The sequence below is a fragment of the Opisthocomus hoazin genome, chromosome 1 (assembly GCF_030867145.1).
Source record: "Opisthocomus hoazin isolate bOpiHoa1 chromosome 1, bOpiHoa1.hap1, whole genome shotgun sequence".
Lineage (NCBI taxonomy): Eukaryota > Metazoa > Chordata > Aves > Opisthocomiformes > Opisthocomidae > Opisthocomus > Opisthocomus hoazin.
Window position 1 is genome coordinate 118,153,070 of NC_134414.1, and position 22,730 is coordinate 118,175,799.

Sequence of the window (22,730 nt, forward strand, 5' to 3'; positions counted from 1 at the left end):
AACACAGCTTGCTATACTTCTAGCAAGCTGACTGGACAAAGAAACCTTATAGTACACCATCACCACCAGAATCATATTCTGGATGCCCGGTTCTGATCAGAAATTGAGATACTATTTAGCACAACTACAATAAAGCTAATAAAAAGCTTGACAAACAATATTTCAGACATTATTTTCAGTATAAACCCACCATTTACAACCCCCCTGCAAATAACAGAGAAGCACCACTCAGAAGGTATTCTTAATTGGAAAGTATTGTCACACCATACTCAAAACAGAACCCCCTGTCCAGAATGGGCTACAGCTGTTGAGCACAGTACATCCAACTCCTAAACAGCAATGCCATGGGTCATATCAACGCTGTTAGATAGAAAAGATAGTCAGCCAAGACTTACAAATCCAGTAAATAAAATTATGAAAATCTTTTTAAACTGATGAGATGGATGTAGGAAAAAGAAAAGAAACAACATTTGAAAAAGTAAGACAAAAAAGACAAATATAGCCACTAACAATTCTAAGACTTTCAGCAAAGCTAGACTTCACCATTGTAGGAAGAACAAAAAAAAAAAAAAAACATTTTATTTTTTTCAGTCTACTCAATGAGTAAGCTGTACATCCTAGGAGCTTAAATTGGAACATGCTTCCAGATACTTTTGCCACTACTTCTGATGACATTTACGGTGACGAGCCGTGAGTCTTTGTGCTACTTTTTCGGCAGTTGCTGGCTGGTTATGCATGTTTGCATACATCTGCCGTGACGCCTGCTCCATTCTGTACGTTGGTATGCATCTCCCACTTTCCAGAACACGGTAGCTGATGTTCTGGAAAGTCACTCACAGTACATCACTCACTTAGCGTTTCCCTTCTCCATTAGTGTCCAGCAAGTTTAACCTCTAAATAACCTAGAACACTTAAGTGATTAAAATGAACACTTCTGTGCTGTGACATATCAGGGCCAATGGAAATTACAGCAAAATATTATTAGCCACCCTCTAACAAAAAGAGTGATTATAAAGACTCGGAAAGCTAGAAGAAGAGAAAAAGATACACAGTACAAGAAGTGTTACCATAAAGAATACATAAAACAAAACAAGGCAGACCAAGTAGCAGTGGGGAGCAAAAGTAAAAACAGATATAGACCCTTTAAAAAAAAGATTAATAATTACTGCCTATGTAAAAAATGGAAACATAAAAATGAACCAACTTTTCAAAAAACATTTGCAAAATACATCCATAGATGTCCAGCAAGCTATATTAATAAAATCAAAATTCTACAGTCTACTTGGCAAGATCACAGTCAGTCTGCATTTCACTAAAAATAAAAAGTATGTCTAGAATATTGCAGGTAAGTTCATATATTTGTGGTAACAGACAATATGTACACACCATTGGAGGAAAAAAATAATAAAAGAAATATAATTTGGGATGGAAAAGCTGTGCCTTCTTAACAAAAAGCAAGATGTGAAAGCATCATACATGAAAAGCCTCATTCAGAATTCACTGCTTTATGAAGAGAAGCTGTGAGAGTGTACATGCAAAATAGTTTGTACTAAAAGCAACTCAGAGAAGAAACAAAATTTCCCTATAACAAATATCTATCTTTATTAATGTTGGTCATTCCTTTAAACAAGGGTAGGTGGAAATGTTAAGAAAATCTTGCAAGCAATAATTTCCTGTATTTGGATTTATGAGAGGAGGAAAACCTATAGCTTATAAAAATTATATATTTATATATATTCATACATATTGGTGACAAGTTAATTGCACAGTTACTGTGAAATAATGCATGCTATTTTATGGTAATAACACAGTAAATCTATTGGAAACAATGGAACTGTAATTATATGGTAAGCTGTGTTAACGATACCACTTTAATATCCTGATGACTGTGAATTTAACTTGTGTCAGCATCGAATATACCGTAAAGTGATATACTGCATTTCTTTCCATGGTATAATAATAAAGCAACTTAATTATGTATTTCTTAGGTTACAAATAGTTCTAGCGTCCTGGATTAGAAATTAAATATTAACAGAATAAATATCATGGGGAAAATCTTGGCCTCACTGAATTCAACAGGAATTTTCAGTGGGGCCAGGATGATTTTTGTCACGTCTCTCTCGCTACATTTGCACTGACACACCTCCGGTCAGGTTGGTGTTGTATGTGTCCCAGATCCTCCTGACAGTCCTGTAACATGGGCTGGAGTTCTTCCTGGGGAGAGGGAGTGAGAGTGGCTGTTGATTGATGGCTATAGGAGACAGCGGCTGGAGAGGAAGCTGCTCCTCGGACAGGTGGAGTAGGACCTCGCTCATCTTCTTCCTCTTCCTCTAGCTCATCCTGCTGCAGATACATCCTTGCAGGTGGGACAGGACAAGGAATTTCTTGGTCATAGCTAAAATTAATTTTTTAAGAAAATAAGGAATTCAATTTTTACTGTGTAATTAGCATATCTGATACATGTATAAATAGCCCAGAAAAAAAAAATCACTGTTACACGTGCTCCTGAAAACAGCTTAGTCAGGACGTACTGAGTGGAGGTACGCCACTGTCAGTAAGCGATCGCTCTAAATAGCCACACTACAGCTAGCTGCGGAGCACCAGAACAGTACTGAGGGAAGGTCTCACTGCCAGCTTGTAGGGCAAATTACAGTTCTGTTAACTAGTGATTAAAGTGAGAAACGGATGATGTATTCACTTTCCTTACCTTTCATCCACTGAAAGACTGTAATCTTCACTGTTGCTATGGGGAGGTGGATGTGCTGGAGGGGGTGGAAGAAGATCTGCCCAGTTCATGCCAGCTTGCTTGGGAGCCTTTGGGGTCCGAGCACCCTTCTTGTGCCCTTGACTCCCTATGAATAAAAAGTAGTATATATTTGTAATGCTTTTAAGCATCTCCTCGCTGCTATGCTTTGAAAAACAAAAGAGTCTCGATTCCCCTTCTCTGGGAATTTACTGTTATGCTGAGTTGCAATAAACCAGCATTCATTTTTTACACAAAGTTGTAATTGTAGGTTCTCTGTAAAACTACTCTACATTTTTAAGCCCTTGAATTTAACCAGAAACTTTACACAGCACGGAAAAAGCACATGGGATACAAAACCTGAATTATTAATAAATAGCCAAAATGCGATAAAACCGTAGATGAATTTTACAAGCAATGTCATTAAGAGTGAGCTTCCTACTTCTATTAATTAAATTATAGATTATCATCTAAAACAAATGAGCTGTAGACATATTTTCTAAAGTGCCTTTATACTATTTAATTGCTGGAACCTAAAATACAATATGATACAGATATGATCTATTAAAGTTCCACTGTTGCATTAAGTCACTGAATATATGTAATTTGTACTTGTCCACTGAAATGTTTTAGGCACAATGAAAGTACTAGTTTTAGTCTAAAGGGCAGGTGCAGTTGAAAATAATTGCTGGAAGAACTAAAATAACAGAAAAAAGAAGAAAGAAGATCGATGAAGTACAACACAAATGTTTTCAACTACTGTTACTGGGAAATTATAGCACATAACAGAACAATGAGCTTTAACAGTTCCAGTAACTTTGAATAAGACCAATTATTCATGTGGCCTTGAATTTTAGCTTTGGACATGGCTATGATCAGAACTGACTCTACCATTGTTCCTTGGCATGCATTTTCATCCTTGTAATTGCTACTTCTTTAATTGTAGATAAAGTCACGGTATTTTTGAGTATGTTTTAAAACCCTTCATATTTCTCTCCTCAGCTGAGGCATGGCTTTATATTACCACAGTTATGCCTTACACACATGATTAAATATGCTGCAGTGAGATTTAGGAAGCTTGTTTTTTTCACTTCTGCTGTCTCAGATTTTCCATTCTTACAGATAATCATTCTGCTTATTATTGTCCCACATTAGCTGCCAGATACAAATATGTTTTAGCTATATATAATTATTTTTCTGGTATCTTAGTATGTCAAGCAAGACTCTAACTGTCCCAAGGCGACCAACATCTGCATTCTCTACCCTAAGCACCATGATATATACCAGGTTCAGCACAATTAATTTATTACTCTGGTCACCTTGCTTCATTTGTGCTGGAGTCCTTGGTATAAGACTATAAATTGTTAGCATTATGAATAACCATAATGGGTGTCAGCATGGAGAATACCACCTTCTCATTTTTAATTTGCAGGGGTTCACACCCCTGAGACGTTTCACACTGAATTTCAGGTCTAACACCATTGAGTATAGGCTCAGCACCACATCCCAGTGCTGTAGACCCGGGAATGGGCAAAAGGCTGGGTCCCAGAAGAACACCCCTGAGCAGCTGGGAGAATCGTGAGCCGTGCTTATCTCACCCCAGCCACTGAGAATTGAGGTCACCCAAAGGCACAGCAGGCTCATCTACATGTTTACATCTCTGCTGTGCCTCAGTCACAATCAGCTAAGATAGAGCCAGGTTAGGATAAAGGCCACTGGGCTATCAAAAGCAACAGCAGAACAAAAGGTGAGAAGGAAAGTCCTCCTCTCAATTAGTAGATGTAAAATCCAGGGAGCTGCTGTATGTCACCATAACTCAGCCTATAATTGCCTGGATGTAAATAAATGTAGGCTAAGTATCAGACTTCAAAGCTTAAGTGTAACTTCTGGTTTAGCTCTGAACATTTCATACACCTCTACCAGAAATCAAAGCTGAAATGGAACAGGTGATATCACGATGAGAAGCAGTAACTGTTGAATTAAACCATATTTTGTGGTTTCAAAGCACAGAGTGCATTTTCAGTGGCCTGGTCAGCATTCTCCAGCACAAAAAGCTGTCTTGTTTCAAGATTATTATGAAGGACTTTTAGATATTTTGCATAGGAGATGCTGATGAGAAACCAAATTTGACTTTAATTATCTACTACCTACATTTGAATGATGTACAAGAATAGTTCTGACACGCTGCCACTGAAATCCATAAAAACTGCATGTATGCATGCACGCTTTTTTACTCAATAAAATGTACGGGTTTAATTTAAAAATTAAAAATTTCTTAAAGCGGTTAGGTATCACCCAAATGTTCTTGTATCTTGAACCTGTTCACGAACACGATTGTCTTGGATGAGCAGACCCAAGAGATGGAAAAGAAGTCAGTAACGTACCAGGAAGGTAATACACAAAATTAAAATCCTCTTTTTTGTGACAGCTGAAAAAACTTTCTGTGACTTGCCCAGCTGGAGTCTATAGTATTAACCAGTAGGGCATTAACATCAGGAAATCCAACTTCTACTTGATTTCATGACTTCCACAATTTTGGACAATCAACTATTTAATTGACATTTAGATGGCACTAAGCAATCATTAGGATGCAACAGAAATATAGGCACCTATTGGGCCATTTTTTATTACGTTTAACATCCCTGTGCTGTATTACTGTCAGTGTCACCTGCAATCCCCGTCATCCTCTCCATCACCCGTTCTGTAAGTCCAGTAACTAGGCCTAACTACAGGTAGGGCGTCCAAACAGCAGAAAACCAAAGTCTGGTAAACACTGTAGATACTCACCAGATGTACTACTGCCTCTCTCTGAGCTGTTGTAGGATCCACCTGTATTCTGGTCATATGACTGGTTGTACGGAATAGTTGGAGCAATGTTGTCATTTACCCGGTAATCTGCAAGTTTAATAGTATAGTTAATGCTACCCTTCAGAAACACATGTACTTTTATATGTCTGCTTTATAACACAAAGTAAGTTCTCCCGAAAATAGTAACGAAGAAATAAGTTTATTTTTTGAATGGAAATTCATCCCACAATCATGTTTTATTTTTACCTTGTCCCTAATTGTAAGTTTAAGGAAAATCATGGGAACTTCATAGCTCCACAGCCAAAATGAAGTAAAATGAAATCCTATGCATGGGGTTGTCACAATGCCTCTGCAACGATTAAGTCTCAATGGATATATATACAACTTGTGTGAGCATTTTGCATTCGAATGGACTGTCACCTTGATTGATTCTCCATGGTCTCTGCTTAATTTACGCATGCAGGGCAGCCAATGGACTGTGGTAGCTACTGTTGGTATTTCAAAGGTGACAAACCCACACCAGAGTCAGCCCAGTATTACAAAGGCTGAATGATCTGCTGGAGCAACAATGCAGCTCCGCTGAATTTGGTTTACAACAGAAGAGGGCTTTGTTTAATGCCTGCTGGCTCCAAAAAGATTTCTATTTACACTGGGTCAAGCAGGTTCTAGCTTCAGGCAGGGCCTTTTTTTGCTAATGACTGTTACCATAACTTTCTTCTCCAGTTCCAAAGCACTTGATATACATATGCTACTTTTCAATCTAGATTTGGCAACCAGATCTGTAAAACTTTATCGGAAGTAAAATACTCATCTGACAAAACAGTACTCTCATGCCAAAAAAGGAATTATAGTTTACAGAGAACAGAAAGGAGCTGAGTAGCTCTTCGTACAGCAAATAAAACTGCATCATAAACAGAACCACTGGACATAAAGTAGTGACAATGAAGTACAGCACGTAACTCATCAAAATGGTTATTTCCCATCACAAAAACTATAGGTATAATCGTCAGCAAGATGGTTTTGACTTAGGAAATGAGAAAATCACAATCAGAATATTGACTCATAAAACAGCAAATCAAAACAAAAATAAACAAAACTAAGAATCCAGTCCCCATCTGCTGCAGCAATGTTTGTGATAATGTAAGCATGGGAAAAAGAGCAAAATGATAAATTCCACACCAGAGTGTATTCCGTAATAGTTTCTCAGCCTAGTTGCATTCCAGAGACCACAGTGAAGCCCTACATACCGTATATGTTTACACAGAGGATAAACAGTAAATCAACACTCTGAAATATGTATATATGACTGTCAGCAGACAATGCTTTAAGGGGGCCTTTCCACACTACAATATGCTACAGAATATGCAGCTGTAATATACACAGTTTGAAAGATGCAGTATCTTCCAGGGCATAAAAACCAAACATGTTTTAATTCCAAAACAGATATGTAATACACGGTTCATGAAAGAAAACATAATTACAAAAAAATACAGCTTTCACCCTCTAGTAAGGAGCCACAAAAATTGAATTTTCTTTTGACATGTTTATGTCAAGGGAAACTGTCACATTTTATATTGCCCTTTGAACTCCGCTGTGAGTAGATGGGTCCGGTAGAGAAATCAACATTCCTGTAACGAAATGTATCTTTTTACTGGATAACTTATCACTGTGCGACCACTTAGGTTACAACAATCCATGCAAAAAGTTCCAAGTTAGAATGGGTCCAGTTCCTAGGGATACTGTTTTGCAAATCAGATTATTAAAAGAGGTTGTATGGTAGCCTGGAGGACTAGCAAGCAATCACATACCTATTTCTTCCAACTCCCACACATTATATTAAAGAACCATGCCCTCAAGGCCACAAAAGTACAATCTGATGTTTCCCGTTAACACTGAGATCAATTTATTTTTAGCTTCTTGATCCACAGACTTCAGTCAGGGTAACAAAGGAATTTAGTTTCCAAAACTGCGTGCAGTAGCATTGCCTCTCAATATGTGAATCGAAGCCTTGCTAGGAACAAGTCTAAAATGAATTGGATCACTCCATTTGTGTCCCTCGTGTACAACACAATACAATTGTACAGAGTTTGATATGCAAAATTTCATTCGTTTGCATGAACACGTAGATTTAATTAGTCTCCATCCACGACTGGGAAGAGTGGGTTGACCTATTTAAAATTTAAGGTAGAGTATAATGTGACTACCATGCATCTGGCTCATGAATAAAATATCTGGCCTCTGTCCTAACCAATCCCTTAATTACTATTAAATTTAAATTAAACTGAAATCCCTAGCAAATGTATTTAACTCTTTTCTAAAGACACAGCTTCTAATTTTTTACAATAAATTCAATATCTGAAGGTTATTGTGGTGCTAATTAACTTTCTGACACTGCTAACTACGGATTTCTAAATGTAAAGAGGGAGAAGTCTAAAAGCACCACAGAAGTCTGTAATTGCTGAACCTAAAAGCTTTGGACTCCCAGCACCAGAAGGTCAAAACTCTTCTGATGCCTAAAGAGGAGAAACAAGCTAAAAGCTCTTCACCTTTGTTTAATTTGTTTTGCTCCATTATGTTGTACTGTATGGGTGCAACCTCTTGCTTTTGCTGCCCAGAGGGTTTCCAGTGTTTCTCATTCGTATCCCCGCTGCCATTGTTAACATTATTGCTGATATTTGACTGGATGAGTTGAGTGGTGGCATAAGGAGTGGGCTGCCCCGGCTGGCTGACAAATCTTCCGTCCTTTAGATTTGGACTATTGAAGGTTTTCATCTCATTGATTTTGTTGCTGAGGTCCACGTCACCATATACAGTTGACTCAGGCAACATCAGGTTTGTTTGCTTGTTGTCCAGCTGATTGTTGTAATTTGCTATACAATCGGCTAACCACAGAGGAAAGAAAAAAGAAAAGGTCATTCTGTTCGCTTACACTATACTTTCAATGAAATGCCCTTTAAAAACTTTCAGTGCATAACTATATGGCTTGCATCCATGAAGCAGAGATACCGTAATTAACTAAATACTTTACAGAGTATTATTTACCTTATAAGCTACTGCCTCAAAAGCAGTGTTCACTGTTTTGATTCGCTGTAAATTCAGACCTCCTGAATTGTATCTACAATGACTTACCTTGCTGGGCTTTTTCTACAGTGGCCACATAAGCATTCACATTTTTAGACATTATTCTCAAAGCAGCATAGATTTCCAGTCAATAATTGTGATTAAAATAATTTGCATTGAAAGAATAAATCAACCAAAACTTAATAGTTGGAATGGAACTAAACATGAGAGTCATCTCGCCATCTCTACAACATTTAGACTTTCTTGCACTTGTGATCAGAAACAGAGTTACAACCGATTTTTATGAAACAGACTGAAAAGTGTTTACACACAACAGAATTAAAGAGAAACAATACAACGTGAAAGGTAACTCAGGACCCAGTAGGAAGCCTTTATTTCATCATCGTTTCCTTGTACAATCTCATATTTTGGTTTGAAACAAGGACAGAAAAGCAACCTGGAATTTTTTCTAATTTTTTGTTGCTTTGGATATTGCAAAATAAGTAATAGCATAGTAATAGCATTGTTCTGTATGCTAAGTATCGATCATCCAGACAGCATGAATTCATTCTTCTAATAGTTATTGCATCATGAGATCACCACTTGTTGCATAGAGTAAATTAGACAGGTACTGATGCTCTGTCCACCACCTTGTGAACCAGTGTGCCTGCCTTTCCAGGTTCTCTTGCCTCTGCATGACAGCAGTTCCACATGCTTTTTTCCCTCTCCATCTCCAGTCTACTGGAAGTATACCGAACAGAATAACACAGTCTGTGGGTCGGCAGTTATAAGGCTTTGTGAAACCAGCATTTAATGAACATTGAGCAAAAATTCTCATTTGCCAGCTGATTAATGCATCAATAATTACATACCAATCCCCAGGAAGACAGTTTTCCTCTTTTAAAAGATGTTGTATTTATGCTAATGAGTTTTGATTCGAAACCTGAAGTCCATTACCTGTGGCCACAATTAATTTACTGGAGAGGGTGCCAAGCAAAACTAAGTACAGAATTCAGGATTTGACCATTCTACTAAATGAGATAACCATTAAATATAGAGGATGTTCAATTTCAAAGATATTCCCTAAAACATGCATCTTTTTTGAGAAATGTTTCCTGAAAAAGGGAAATAAAACACTACTTGAGGAAGAAAACCACTGATCCACATTTTCCGTGATTAAGGAACAGAATCAGAACATGCCACATTCAACTTCTCATTGCACACTTCATGCCCCCCAGCTTGTGTTTTTTGAAGGTTTTACTGTTTGATACATTTCTTTTTCTCACGTGAGCCATTCTTCATTGCTTTAGAGTCTTCAAATTCCTGATTTCTACTTTTAAAATGTTTGGATATCTGCTTTTTCTCTCACCTACTGAAACCATGCTAGTCTTTCCTCCTTTCCAAGTCTATTGTATTATATTGGGCAATTATACATGCAGCATACACTTCATTCCTAATACCTCATGCTTTGTGATAAAACCCTTGCAGAGACACTTACATGTATTTTTAACTCCTTCCATTTTCAGCTACATCCAATTTGTGTGGAGGGCAATATAATCAATACAGTATATGCAGTAGCTACATTTCTTTACATAGACACATTAGAATTCCTTATACAAAATACTTAAACAAAACTAGTTTATCTACATCACAGAAGATTTATTCTGCTCGATTTTTTTAATAGCTTCTACTTTTCAAACAATCCGTTCTCATTTTGTAAACTTGGAAAACAGTACTATACTTAAAAGAAATTAAAAATGCACAGTTACTTAGCATATTCAGAGCTATAGAGGGGATATCCAACTCTGCTGCTTCAGAGCATAAGCCAAGCCCAAGCTGACATAATTAAGAATATTTGTTAGATTTTCCAGTACAGAAGAGACCACTATGAACATCTTGTCTGACCCTCAATCTCATAAGCTCTGCTTGAAATGAAGGAACCACTTTGCAACACAACCAAGCTTAAAATAAAAGCTAAATTGAAAAAGAATCCACTGCATCTCATGACAAGTTGTTATAATAGTTTACAGTTCTCAGAAACATACATTCTCTTCCTTTTCCAAATTTGTTTAGTTTCAGTTACTAGAACTTGGTATGTCTGTACTTGCCACAATAAAGTATCTCTATATGAGAAATCTTTTTACATAGGTATTTGTGAACGTGATATCCTCGGGCAGGGTAAGATACCAGTCTCTAATGTTAAAATCTCTCACCTTCCTCTGAAGCACCTGGCACTGGTCACTGTCAGACAGCATATTGCAGGAGATTAATTACCATGATCATGTCATGACTGGTTTCACATTAATTACAGGAGGTAATGCTGGTTTGCACTTACGCAATTTCACTATAGGCAATCATACTCCCTCTCCAAAATGCTGGGAAATGCTACTAGCAAAAATAAGCAGGAGATGCTGGTAGTGGAAAACCCTAATTTTCACTCCTCTTCAGTAACACAAACCAAAAAACAAAAAGGAACCTAAGGCCATTTAAAACACTATGGGCAACAGTCAGCGCTTCCAGATATATTTCCCCAACTGTATTCCCATGGAACTCCCAAAGTTTTCTTCAAGGGCACTCTGAGTCCTGCTCAGGCTCCTAGGAACTACCACTTAACCTAACATTTCGTAATTGCTTTTAAAATGTGAAGTTAACTTCTTTATCCACGTGCCCTAGACAGAACACCAGCTATCCAATTTTGTACAGAACAGCACCCCAAGGGAGGTTATGAATGTGCCAAAGTAGATTGATGACTGTCTTACAATAGCAATGTAGCAATATTTTATTTCTTGCTTCCCATCACATTCAAACCAGAAGGAAAAATCTCACGTGTCATTTTAGTACTTCTCCTTCTCCATCCAAGCAATAAGGATGTACAGAACAACCTAAAAATGATCTTATGTGCTCTTTTTCAGATTCTGAAACATATCAGTTCAGTGTGACTTTTGGTGACACTGAACTTCGCAGGGGCTCCTTCAGCCTACAGCTTGCTACAACTATCCAAAGGGGACTGAAAAAAGGGATACAAAAAGGGACCGAAAGCATAATCATGACACAGAGGAGAAACTATAGTAAGTCTAAATGCATTGAAAATAAAAAACCCCAAACAAACCTGTACACTCTATCAGGTATTAGAAGCATACACTCTGTAAAGAAGATTCCTTAGCAAGGTAGAAACATATCTAACCTGGTCGACTGTACGTCGTAAGGTTGCTGTCACTGTTGCCGTTGCCAGAAGTGCAGCAGTTGATGGAGCAGTCATTGTGGTTGTTCCCTGTGTTAGGCCAAGTATCTGCTAGCCATGGCTGAGTGGCTGGTTCACTGATGTTTAGGAGTCCTGGCCTTTAAAAACAAAGCTTGGTCATTTCAAAAAATTAAGCAAAAGCATTTTCACATTGCCATTACATTCTTTTCAAAAGGTTAGATATTACAAAAAAAAAAAAAATCACATATTTAAAGGCTTGAGCATTGGAAAATACAACTTGATTCAATTATTTAACGGTTTCTAGTCTGCTATATAACCTTTTCCTTGCTAAGACACTCTGAAGTGAGCAGCCAAGGACAACATCAGTTCAGTTTATACATATATATTGGTGTGCAACATTTACCTGTCATTTTGGTTTGGGGATTTTTTTAATTAAATTTTTTTTCTGGGAAAGTTGTATATTTTTCTGCTCCTTCTCCCTTTCTTAAAGAAAGCAAGATAAAAAAAAGGGTAAATTGGCAAGTCAAACAAACAAAAAACGGAAGCAAGAGCTGAGTTTGGATCTGAATACTCCCAAATTCTTAGTGATTTATGAAGCCAACTTCTCCTCACCGTCAGATAGTACTGCTGTAGTGGATCAAAAGGAACAGCAGATTACAGAAACCTCTGTCACTTGGGAGTATTTGGATCTCACTAAGCATACTGAGTGTGCAATACATCTCTGTTAATGAGTATGCCACTCGCTTAATCTTCATGTGGGCAGTACAGCAGCAGCTCCTAAGCAAGTTTAAAGTAACCGGGAATACTAAACACCTTTAAAAACATCCAGGTATCAATGCAGCATATTGGCTGCGCTTGGAATAAAGTGTATTGCTGCCATCAGAAGAAAAAAAATAGCATTTCTTGTTTTCCAAGCTGCTGAATTTTTCTAGTGAGCGTGAAAGATGCTCTGATGAATGTTTTGTAGAATCTTTGGTGCCTCTTCAGTTTTCACACTAACAATGTAATGGCATCTTAAAAAGCCCCATATAAGTAGCATTCTCTAACAACCTGAAATTGCCTTTGATAACCAAGGTGCTTTTAAAAATAGATAATTTTAGCCACTGTCATATATATATAAAAAAACGTGAACACAGTCTATTTCATCAAAGGATTTAACAGGCAACTTTCCATTTGAATAGTGCAGAAATTAGTCTCATAATATTAGACGTAATGCTCTTCAAAAATAAAATATGCTAATCCTCTTAAACTGCAAGTTGAGAATACCAACTGTATGCAGTTCTTTATGGGGGATATAGTCTGTCACTGCCACAGGTTTAAGTCATAGTCCTAGAATGACATTTAGAACATGTATACATATATGTGTATATTTATTTCTGTACTGCATATGTCATCTATCAACTTAACATAGGAGGTGATGAGGCTTCATTTACTGTCAGGCTAACAAACCAGCCAATATCTATGCACTAAGCAAGTATTTTTTGTAAATCTGAAATAGATGTACAGCTATGTAGTCCTGTGAGCAGGTCAGCTGATTTGAAATACCCGCTTTTTTCCTCTACCACCCTGTTTTACAATGAACCTACACCTCAAGGCATTTGGAGGAGACAAAGACTTCCAGAATGTTCCAGCACTTTCAAGACCTGTATACTGGATTTTTGGATAGAGAGTTAAAGGTCCTTTGCTTCTAAAATTTCTTTTCATTCACACCTGCTGTCATGTAAAAAATGTAGTGTGAGGTATGTAAGTAGAAAAAACTCTACTCATTGGAGTCATTTAAGAGGAACTGTAGGCAAGAGATGTTTGCTTTACAGCTCCATAGCCTGGTGATGATCAGAGATCATAATTTCCAAAGGTGTTTAACCTTTGTAGCAAATTCTTTGAAACCTTGTATCACTATACTGGGTCTAGGGTAGGGGCGGACTGAGCTAGCGGCTGTGTGGCTGCCTGGCTGCTGCCTGGAGTCAATCCACCACAACTGCCATTACTTGAATACTGCCTAAAAAAGGGATTGACACAGAAACAGTTATTTTTTTCAGCACCGCAGAAGTGGGGATTATGTTGAAAAATATCACTGTGACATTTTGAATTCTGAACAATGTTTTACCATGCTTATGTAACTGCACTTGGCAAAAATGCTAAACCTCTCCAAAACATTGTAAATATAATGTAAGGAAGTGAAAACCTTAGGTTTGGAAATCAAAGTAAAGGTTTCATTTCTAAAAATAACACCCATTTCTTCACATTGCAGAAGTATGTTTCATATTCTACAAAATATTGCACAATGTCTTACACCTCATAAATGCTATATATGCAAATGAACAAAAGCAGTATAGATGTTAGCAACTTGAATCAATTACACTGCTAGATTGTGGCACTGATCCTTAAGACTAGGACAGTAAAGAATTACGCCGCTCCTCTAGCAGTACCAAAATGACTGTATACAATTGTAGACACTGCTGGGTTCATTTCTGTCCTCTGGGCCTCTGTGAGTGTGCTTTGTCTAGCTTGTGCTATGGGAAGTGAGAGAAAGCACAGTGGCACAAAGAATACAAAGGATGTTAACTGCGTACCTTTTCGAACAACCTTGTCAGGGGAAGAGAGGGCTCATCTCTGTTCTCTCTTATTTTCCCACTGTCCTGGGGTGAAGGCAGCAACCCAGTGATTTACAGATTTGTCCATTCAAAAATCACTTGGTAACTGTTCTAGAGGTTTTGCTCCATGGTTTTGTGGCTACGACAACACAGCAGCACACAGTGCTGGGCAGAGATAGCTGCAACTGCTCTCAACATGCCAGCTTCAGCAGCAGCAGCAGCAGAGTAGCCTCACCTCTGCACAGCGTTCATGAAGACTGGGAATAGTTAATTTTGTGCCTAGTCTTTACCACTACCAATGTTTTGTATGGTCTTGCCAATTAGGAATCACAAGATGCCACTTGTGAAACAGAAATTGATACAGGAATTTATTGCCCAGCTGCTCTCTGAGATTTTAGAGTTTATTGCAGCTTCATGCCAAATCTTTAACTGAGCAGCTTATAAAACGGTAGGCCTGAGTGTGACCTAGGAGAAAAAAAGGTGTGGTACTAAAGTGACACTGCTCCGACCTGCCTTTTTGCTAAAATCGTTATTTTGCCCCCTGGAGAAAACTCCACCTTTACACAGGAAATGTAAACTACCTTTTTGTCCATTGCCATTCATAGAATCATAGAATTGTAGGTTGGAAAAGACCTCTGAGATCATCAAGTCCAACCGTCAGCCCAACACCACCAAGCCTACTACAGTAATTCATTAAGTGATAATGTAAGTAATTCATTAAATAATAACATAAACCCAGTAAACATGTTTTAGTTAAATCCTCAGTCTGGAAGGGGCTAGGATCTCAAAGTGGAGGGCTTTAAATTTTAAACTTACCTGTTTCCCTCTCCTTCAGTGTGCCACCTCTTGTAAGCAATGCTTTAACCCTTTTGCATTCATAGCAAGATTTTTTCTTAAAAAGTCACCTTATAAGCCATTTCTCTCTTCAGCAATGGTTTCCAATAAACGTTTTCTTTCTGTGTAGTATTTGTGAACCAGCTATATTTCTTAATCTCCATAAATGCCACGACTTAATTACTTTTACTCCCTTAATCAGCTAGTAAGCCAGGTCTTTATTTTGAAGTTAAAGTGCTCCCTCTGCTGCTCATTTTTTGAGATGCAGTTTAACAGGCTAACAAAGCTGAAACTATTACGACTCATTCTTTGGATATCAACCTAAAAACTCAAATCATATATCCTCTTTCTAAAAAAAAAATGTATAGTCAAAATGTAAAAATTAATATGATAAATTAAAACATATCTTTGCAAGTGATTATTGTGCTATCATTTACAAGGACAATTGTACTCCTAGAATCCTTAAATTTAGTCGCACACAATTTATAGCTTTAAAAATAAAGCATATAATTACCTGCCTCCACTGCTTACAGCCTCTCCTCCTCTCTGATACGTTACTGAAATAGTTAAAGATAAAAAAAGAAAATAATTTAAAAATCATAAAAGACTCCTTAAATAGCAGTATTAAATTTGCCTTTGTTTCATTTTAGCTAAGACAGTAAGCGTGCAGTTTATACAATAATTCTAAGTCTCATTCTGCAAGCTGATCCTTTAGATGCAACTTTATACATAAAACTTGTGTTGCTTGATAACTGCTAGTCTTAGCTCCAGTAAAGTTTTATATTTCAGTTCTGTAAAACACAAACACATATGTATCGCTTAAGAAAGCAGGAAGCCATACATCAGGCTGAACTTAACACAACTCTGCTGACTTCAGTGGAGTTACTCTGTGGAAGAATTTAGGTCATATATTTATTTCATGCATGGCTAGATGTTAAAGCTTTGCTCTACGTTATTATTTTGGTAAGATTAAAGAGGTATCATGATTCTATAACAGACCCTACTTCCAGTGTAAACAATGGCTCATTACAGCTGCACATACTGCAAAAACAAATGTTCCCTCTAAATGTTACTGCACTGTACTCATGGAACAAGCACACTCTAAAAGTCCGCAGAAGCTTCACATTTTACAACATTTTACAATTGGATTTATTAATGATACATTTAACCTAAAAATTTAAATGTATAAATCTTGGTAAAAAATGTCTGCCAGAAAGAATACTTCCTAAATTAGAAGGAGCAGTTCTGCTAGCATTTCAGAAGCATTACACATTAGCAAAGTGGATGTCCACATGCATTTATTTGTTGGCACAGATTGCATATTCTTCACAGGAAGCATCATGGTTGAAAAGTTAGCTTTTAGGATGCAAACATCCAAGAAGAAACAGTGCTATAAATTCTGCAGGTTTGCATTGGGTTTGGCAAAGGGTTAAGGAGATTGCCTTCCTGCAAATGGTGGCGGATTCTACATTTTCCAGCTAGGACTGTGTTGAAAAAAAGCAGTCAAAATCTGCTCTTAAGAACTCCAAACTGGGAGTCTGCAAGAAAGAGATAAATGCTGGCAGTGATTACAGTAACAGGATTAAAATGTAGGATGCATTGCTACAGGTAAGTCTTTTAGTATAGGTAATGCTAAAGAAGAGGATCTGGTTCCATTTAAAGTCAATGGAACTAATGACTGCGATCCTGGATTGAAAAAGGATTTTTTTTTCCTTCATATGTTTTAAATACTTTGTGTTTTTTTCCAATTTCTTCTTTAAGAATCTCAGTCCTATTTATTTTGCAGCTCTGATTTATCTTACAGAGCCCTGATACTTTCTTTCAACGTTAAGAATCCAACTGAGAAAATATACGTTAGCAAACCTACCAACCTCAGCAGAATTTCAGTAGTGTGCTACAACTGCAATTGCAACAGAAGCCCTCTGTTAAGCCAATTAAGGTAACAGCAAAATAATAATAGTCTGAATTAGTCTCCACCACGGATCTCAAAGGACTTCAGAAACATTAAGGGCCACTCTGACTCATGCTGAACAGTAAGCAACTCCACTGAACATAACAGGCTGACTTTTGAAACAAGGTACTATTCAATGTGATTAAAAGCTCGTGGATAAGAGTCTAACCCACTGTGATTAGGCCTGTGTGGATGAACACAGACAGACATGAGATTGCTTCATCTGCGGTCCGACTTGGAAAGGTGTAACTCAGCTGCTACCCAGAGGCCAAATTAATACAGTGCTGATTTTGAGCTGATGTGCCCTGCTAACGTGAGTATGCAGAGGAGGGGGCAGGTGGTTTTTGTCCCGCCTGGATACACACGTCCTGCAAGTCTCCTAGACCTCTTGTGAAAAGAAGGGATTTAGAACAAAAGAGGAAGAAACAACCTGTCTGCTCACTCAGGCTGGAGCTAAAAGCAATGCCTGCAGCATACTGGTGGGTATTGGATGTGTTGAACTGTATCCACTGCAGAGGAAGTGCTGCTGAGCTGCTGGACTGTGGGACCGACCGAAGGTCAGCTCTACAGAATGGAAAAGCCCTCATGGACTTTGGCGGGCTATGGTTCTGGTTATGTCACATTTTGCACATTTCCCAGAAAAAAGTAATAGAAGATGATTTTAAATCCACCCTGCATTTGAAGTGCACCTCTGTTTATGCAGAACAGGATGATTATTTTAAAACTTGATAGCACAAATACAGCTCACGGCAGCAAGCAAAGAAATCTAACTGTTGTAACACTTTCATTTTCTGTAACTTCCAAAGCAGACAACTCCCAGGTCACCGGATTAATGCAGATTCAGAGGAGAGAAAAGAAGCAAACATTTCACCAACTATAATCCCACTGAATCCTTTTCAAGTCAGCATCTGGGCTCTGCTAAGTCATCCCTCCTGCATTAGAAGCACCTTTCACATCACTAGATGCAGAAGGCCACACCACTCCATTGCAACGCAAGGAAAGAGCCCAGGTTGTACAAACATGCTACAAAATGGTACACACAAATGGCAAAAAAGTGTCAGTTACAAAGCAAATATGTACCACTTAGAGAACAAAATAATGCTACCTGTCATTAATGATATTGTTTAAAAAGTCTTCAGAACAGCTGGGCTGGTTATGTCAGAAAAAGAGAAACAGTACCACAAACACATGCTAAAGTAACAAAGAAGCGGGGAAAAGTGCAAATATATACCTGTTGGTGTGAAGGTAAAAGACGGGACTGAAAAATCAAAACAAAATACAAACTGGTTATTAAGCTGAAGAGAGAAAGGGAAACATACCACATTAGTATAAATCTAGCAGACAGCTGAACATAAGACAAATGTATATAACCCAGTAGTTCAGTCACATTGACATAGGTATAAAATTAAATTTGTGATTCAGAAAGAAGCTTGTCTCTGCAGGTACCATTCTGAAAAAATGTATTATTCTATTGTGCTCCTGATCTTCTATGATATTCTATTGTGCTTCTGAGGGGACTGGACTGTGGCTTAGCCTTTCAAATACCCCTCAGTTATTTTAAGGTATTATAAGTTGTTCTGAAAATCCTAGGACAAACAAAAACCCCACACTGTTAATCATTTTAGAATGCAGAATGACAAATTCCTTAACAAAGCCTTATCAAGGTCCTATTGAATCTTATCTGCAGTTCACTAAGCAAATGCTCATTACGCTGAACTAATAAGCACACTTAAGTATTCAGTAAGGAAATAATAAGCATATAAAGGAACAAAGAGAACTGCTGTTTTACTGTCTCTGAATCAAGAATGGCACCAACTCTCACTGTAATAAAGGCACTAAAATCTACTGCAGCAATTAATTTTTGTTTTCATAGACGAGACTGTTCAACAGAGTTATTATTTTTCTTTCTTAAATAACCACAAAAAAAGGTAAAAGATCTTCCGAGACCTTTCCACCTTTCAACCCTTGGCTTTACGAGGGAAAGGTTAACAACGGAACAATGACATTGCTTGACAATCTTCATTCTCACAGCTACTATAAATCCTCTTTGGATCAATAGGGTCTCTAATCCAAACACAGGGCACTAGCACCTCCTCCTGCTATCAGCACATGCTCCCCCTCCTGTTGACAAGACAGTATAGTTTTTCTGTCACTGATGGGCAGAAAGAGGCTAACACCGCCCTTTTCGATCTCTTCATAGCAAAGAGAAATGCAAGAGAAACAACAACATATTCACTAAAAGTAGCCTTGAGATAGAAATTGATCAGCAAACCTGGCACAGAAGGAAAAGGTTCTGGCTAAGAGAACAACTGCTTAATCTAATTTTTACAGTAACTACGATGTTTTGGGGGGCATGCAGAGTGTCTTGTTATAATTTAAGATATGCTGCAGTTTTTCCCTCCTTCTGCCAAGCCAATTTATTTCCAGGGATATGACACTAAGCAAAAAAAAGAAAAACTTCTGAGCATTTGTCAATCTCAGGCTTCATTTGCAGCACAGCTCTTTATCTTGGGAATTCCACTGTATTTTCTTTGAGCTAGGCCTTTTCACACAGTCGAGTTTAATTTAGCTACATTAAAAAATATAGAACCATCGTAACAAGCTTTCATTAAAATAGAAGGTGCATTTAAACCAGAGCTATTCAAAAGAGAATCAAGTGTCTCAAAATTAATTTGCAGTCACAAGGACATGAAAAAAAATCTTAAACTACTGTCTCGTTACTCTCCTGTGAGCGAAACACTAAACCTAGTTTAGTTTTTTAAGGAATTGAGGAACAGATGAACAGAGCTCGGCTAAATGAAATCTTTATCGCTACCACATGAAAGAACAACTTAATTCTCAGAGCTTCTATTAATAACCTCTTCTGAGTGTGTAAGAGTGCTAGCACACTATGTATGTGTGGGAGTAGTGAAGTATTTTAACAGATGTCAGGCCTGAAGCTAAATCTTAAAATAAATAAAATAAATGTAAGAATGAAGAAAGTTTGGGCTTGCAGTCATGACTTCATGCACTGCAAAGCTTTTTTCCTTGAAGAATACTTGATAATGGAGATGCAGACCCTACTTTTCTGTGTATTTTCATTAAAATCCCAACCAAATTACACAAAAGATATTTTTACAGATATTGAAAAACACAGCTGTTTTGAACAATGGCTGATGTTATTAAAGTAATCATTTTTAAGGACAAATTGTATGCCTTTTGCTTAATCATAGGTACCGCTGAAAGCACAGTGATGTTAGTTTGATAGAACTGTAGAAAGGCAGTATGGCAGCATGCTATTAGTAAAACAAAACAGCGCAGGCAAATGCAGCAGTGTCAGGGTCTGTCTTATCTAAGAAATCCTAGCAGAACAAAATCAAAGGTGAAATACATCCCCGATTTCTGCGGTTACAACTTTGCTCCAACCACCTGTGCCTGACGTCTACCACAAGCATCGATACTTTAATAGCACAGAGGACACATAAACTCTGCAACACTCCAGAACTACTTCCATGTTTCCACTCACTCAGTTGCTATTTTTAGCACTGCTTCTTTTTCCCAGTAACACACTGCTACTGTTTAAAAATATTTGTGTTATATTCGCCTGTCTTGCCCATCACACATTCACTCGTGAAGTGACTAAAAATGTGAATCTCACGACACCTTTCATACATTAAAATGTGTGCACCTTTTAAGCCTATGTTTATCTTCTGATTGCTAAATATCAAACATTCTCCCTCTATTCCTTCAAAAGCAGGGTCTCCCACTTTCTGATTCATTCCAGAACTTACGGTTCCCACTCTATGAGTGCCTGTGAGGTACTGCTTTGAGATGTAATGAATTGTAGCTTATTGAATTCAGCTTTAACTTCGTGGGTTAATCAAAAGATTCTTGAATCAGAAGAAATCATGTTTTTACTCCAGAAGATCTTCCAAGTAGAGATTCTAGCTTTGTTTGTAACAGAGTATACTGTAAAGTACTGTTTGCCTGCTGACAAACTTATATAAAAGGTATCAATAACATGAAAATGAAGAATGCTTTAAGTTAGTCCCAGTGCTGCCATTCTAACCAAATGCAGATGGCAAGATGTGATAGCCCCAGAATTCAGTCCCAACGAAAGGTCTCACAACAGTATTTATGAAAGAGTCTTGGAAAGTATTATTGACTGTTGTGGTTTTGCAAACAGCCACTTCACCGCATTCCCCCAGAACACCAGGAAATTCAAGTACACACACCAAAAGCGCTACTGTAATGTACACCACGGTTAGTATTCTCAGCAGCAAGCACAGGGCTGAACAAGAGGGACAATGGACTACCATCCACTTGGCTCCTTTTCAGAGGGTACAGTGTCAGGTAGCAAGGGCATACTGGAAGCTCCCAACCTTAAATCCATCTTTACATCTCACTTGTAGGAGTATCTTTAGGAAAAGCTAGTCTAGGTATTTTGCTAAAGGCTTATGCTGTAAAGCCAGGTTTAACAGGTTATGTAAGAATTGCTGCTTTCTGCATTGCCTTCTGATCCACACTTCCCCAAAGTATTGCAGTAATTTGATAATTCCTGCATGAAGTCTTAGAAGAACAAGAGACCCATGATAAATAGCCAGTAAACAGGCATTCAGCAGCCAGCAGAATGAAATATATAATATGGCACCTTTTCTGATACCAGCATAAGTACTAGTGAGTCCATTTCGCTTCTTCCTGTGGCGATACAACCAGATGCTGAAGACCATAAGGATAATCCAACAGGCTGCACCGATTCCAGCAATAAAGGCAGGCTGCTTTACTACATCAGATATCTGCTGGGCTAAACTGACTTGATCTTCCGCAGACACAGGGTTTCCATGAGAATCTGAAAAAAAGACACCCAAAATAGTCAATTAATTTGAGTAAGCAACCATAAAAGACATCATGAAAAGAACTGACAGAACCACAATCCTGTTTTTCAAGATAAAAATCCTGCAGACTTCTCTTCAAAAGCTCTTTTTACAGGTCTGGATAGAAATGGTTTTTTTTCTGTACAAGACAGGTACCTCTAACTTCACTGACTTTTGTTTATGAAACCCACTAAAAATGTGGTTTGTATTGGGTCCACATTGGGATCAGTACTGTTTAATATCTTCATCAATGACATAGACAACAGGATCAAGTGCACCCTCAGCAAGTTTACAGATGACACCAAGCTGAGTTGTGCGGTCGACATGCCTGAGGGAAGGGATGCCAACCAGAGCGACCTGGACAAGCTCAAGAAGTGGGCCCATGTGAACCTCATGGGGCTGAACAAGGACAAGTGCAAGGTCCTGCACCTGGGTCAGGGCAGCCCCCAGTATCAATATGGGCTGGAGGATGAAGGGATTGAGAGCATCCCTGCCAAGAAGGACTTCGGAGTACTGGTGGATGAAAAGCTGGACACGACCCAGCAATGTGCGATAACAGCCCAGAAGGCCAACCGTATCCTGGGCTGCATGAAAGCACCGTGGTCAGCAGGTCAAGGGAGGGGATTCTACCCCTCTACTCCGTTCTGGTGAGACCCCACCAGGAGTCCTGCATCCAGCTCTGGAG

General features: G+C 38.1%; 1 protein-coding gene across 8 annotated transcripts in view; it reads right to left on the reverse strand.

Moving 5' to 3' along the window:
* ROBO1 (roundabout guidance receptor 1) overlaps nt 1-22,730 on the reverse strand; it is a 750,394-nt gene that overhangs the window by 15,816 nt on the left and 711,848 nt on the right. For 5 of the 8 annotated variants that reach the window (XM_075434010.1, XM_075434043.1, XM_075434009.1 and 2 more), the window contains 8 exons: nt 21,823-22,020; nt 18,424-18,450; nt 15,756-15,798; nt 11,796-11,950; nt 8,098-8,433; nt 5,531-5,638; nt 2,708-2,852; nt 2,144-2,395 (listed from right to left, as the gene is read on the reverse strand). In XM_075434010.1, the coding sequence (XP_075290125.1) occupies nt 2,144-2,395; nt 2,708-2,852; nt 5,531-5,638; nt 8,098-8,433; nt 11,796-11,950; nt 15,756-15,798; nt 18,424-18,450; nt 21,823-22,020 (1,264 nt within the window). The remainder of the gene's footprint in view (nt 1-2,143; nt 2,396-2,707; nt 2,853-5,530; nt 5,639-8,097; nt 8,434-11,795; nt 11,951-15,755; nt 15,799-18,423; nt 18,451-21,822; nt 22,021-22,730) is intronic. The other 3 variants (XM_075434028.1, XM_075434019.1, XM_075434061.1) reach the window with 3 other exon arrangements.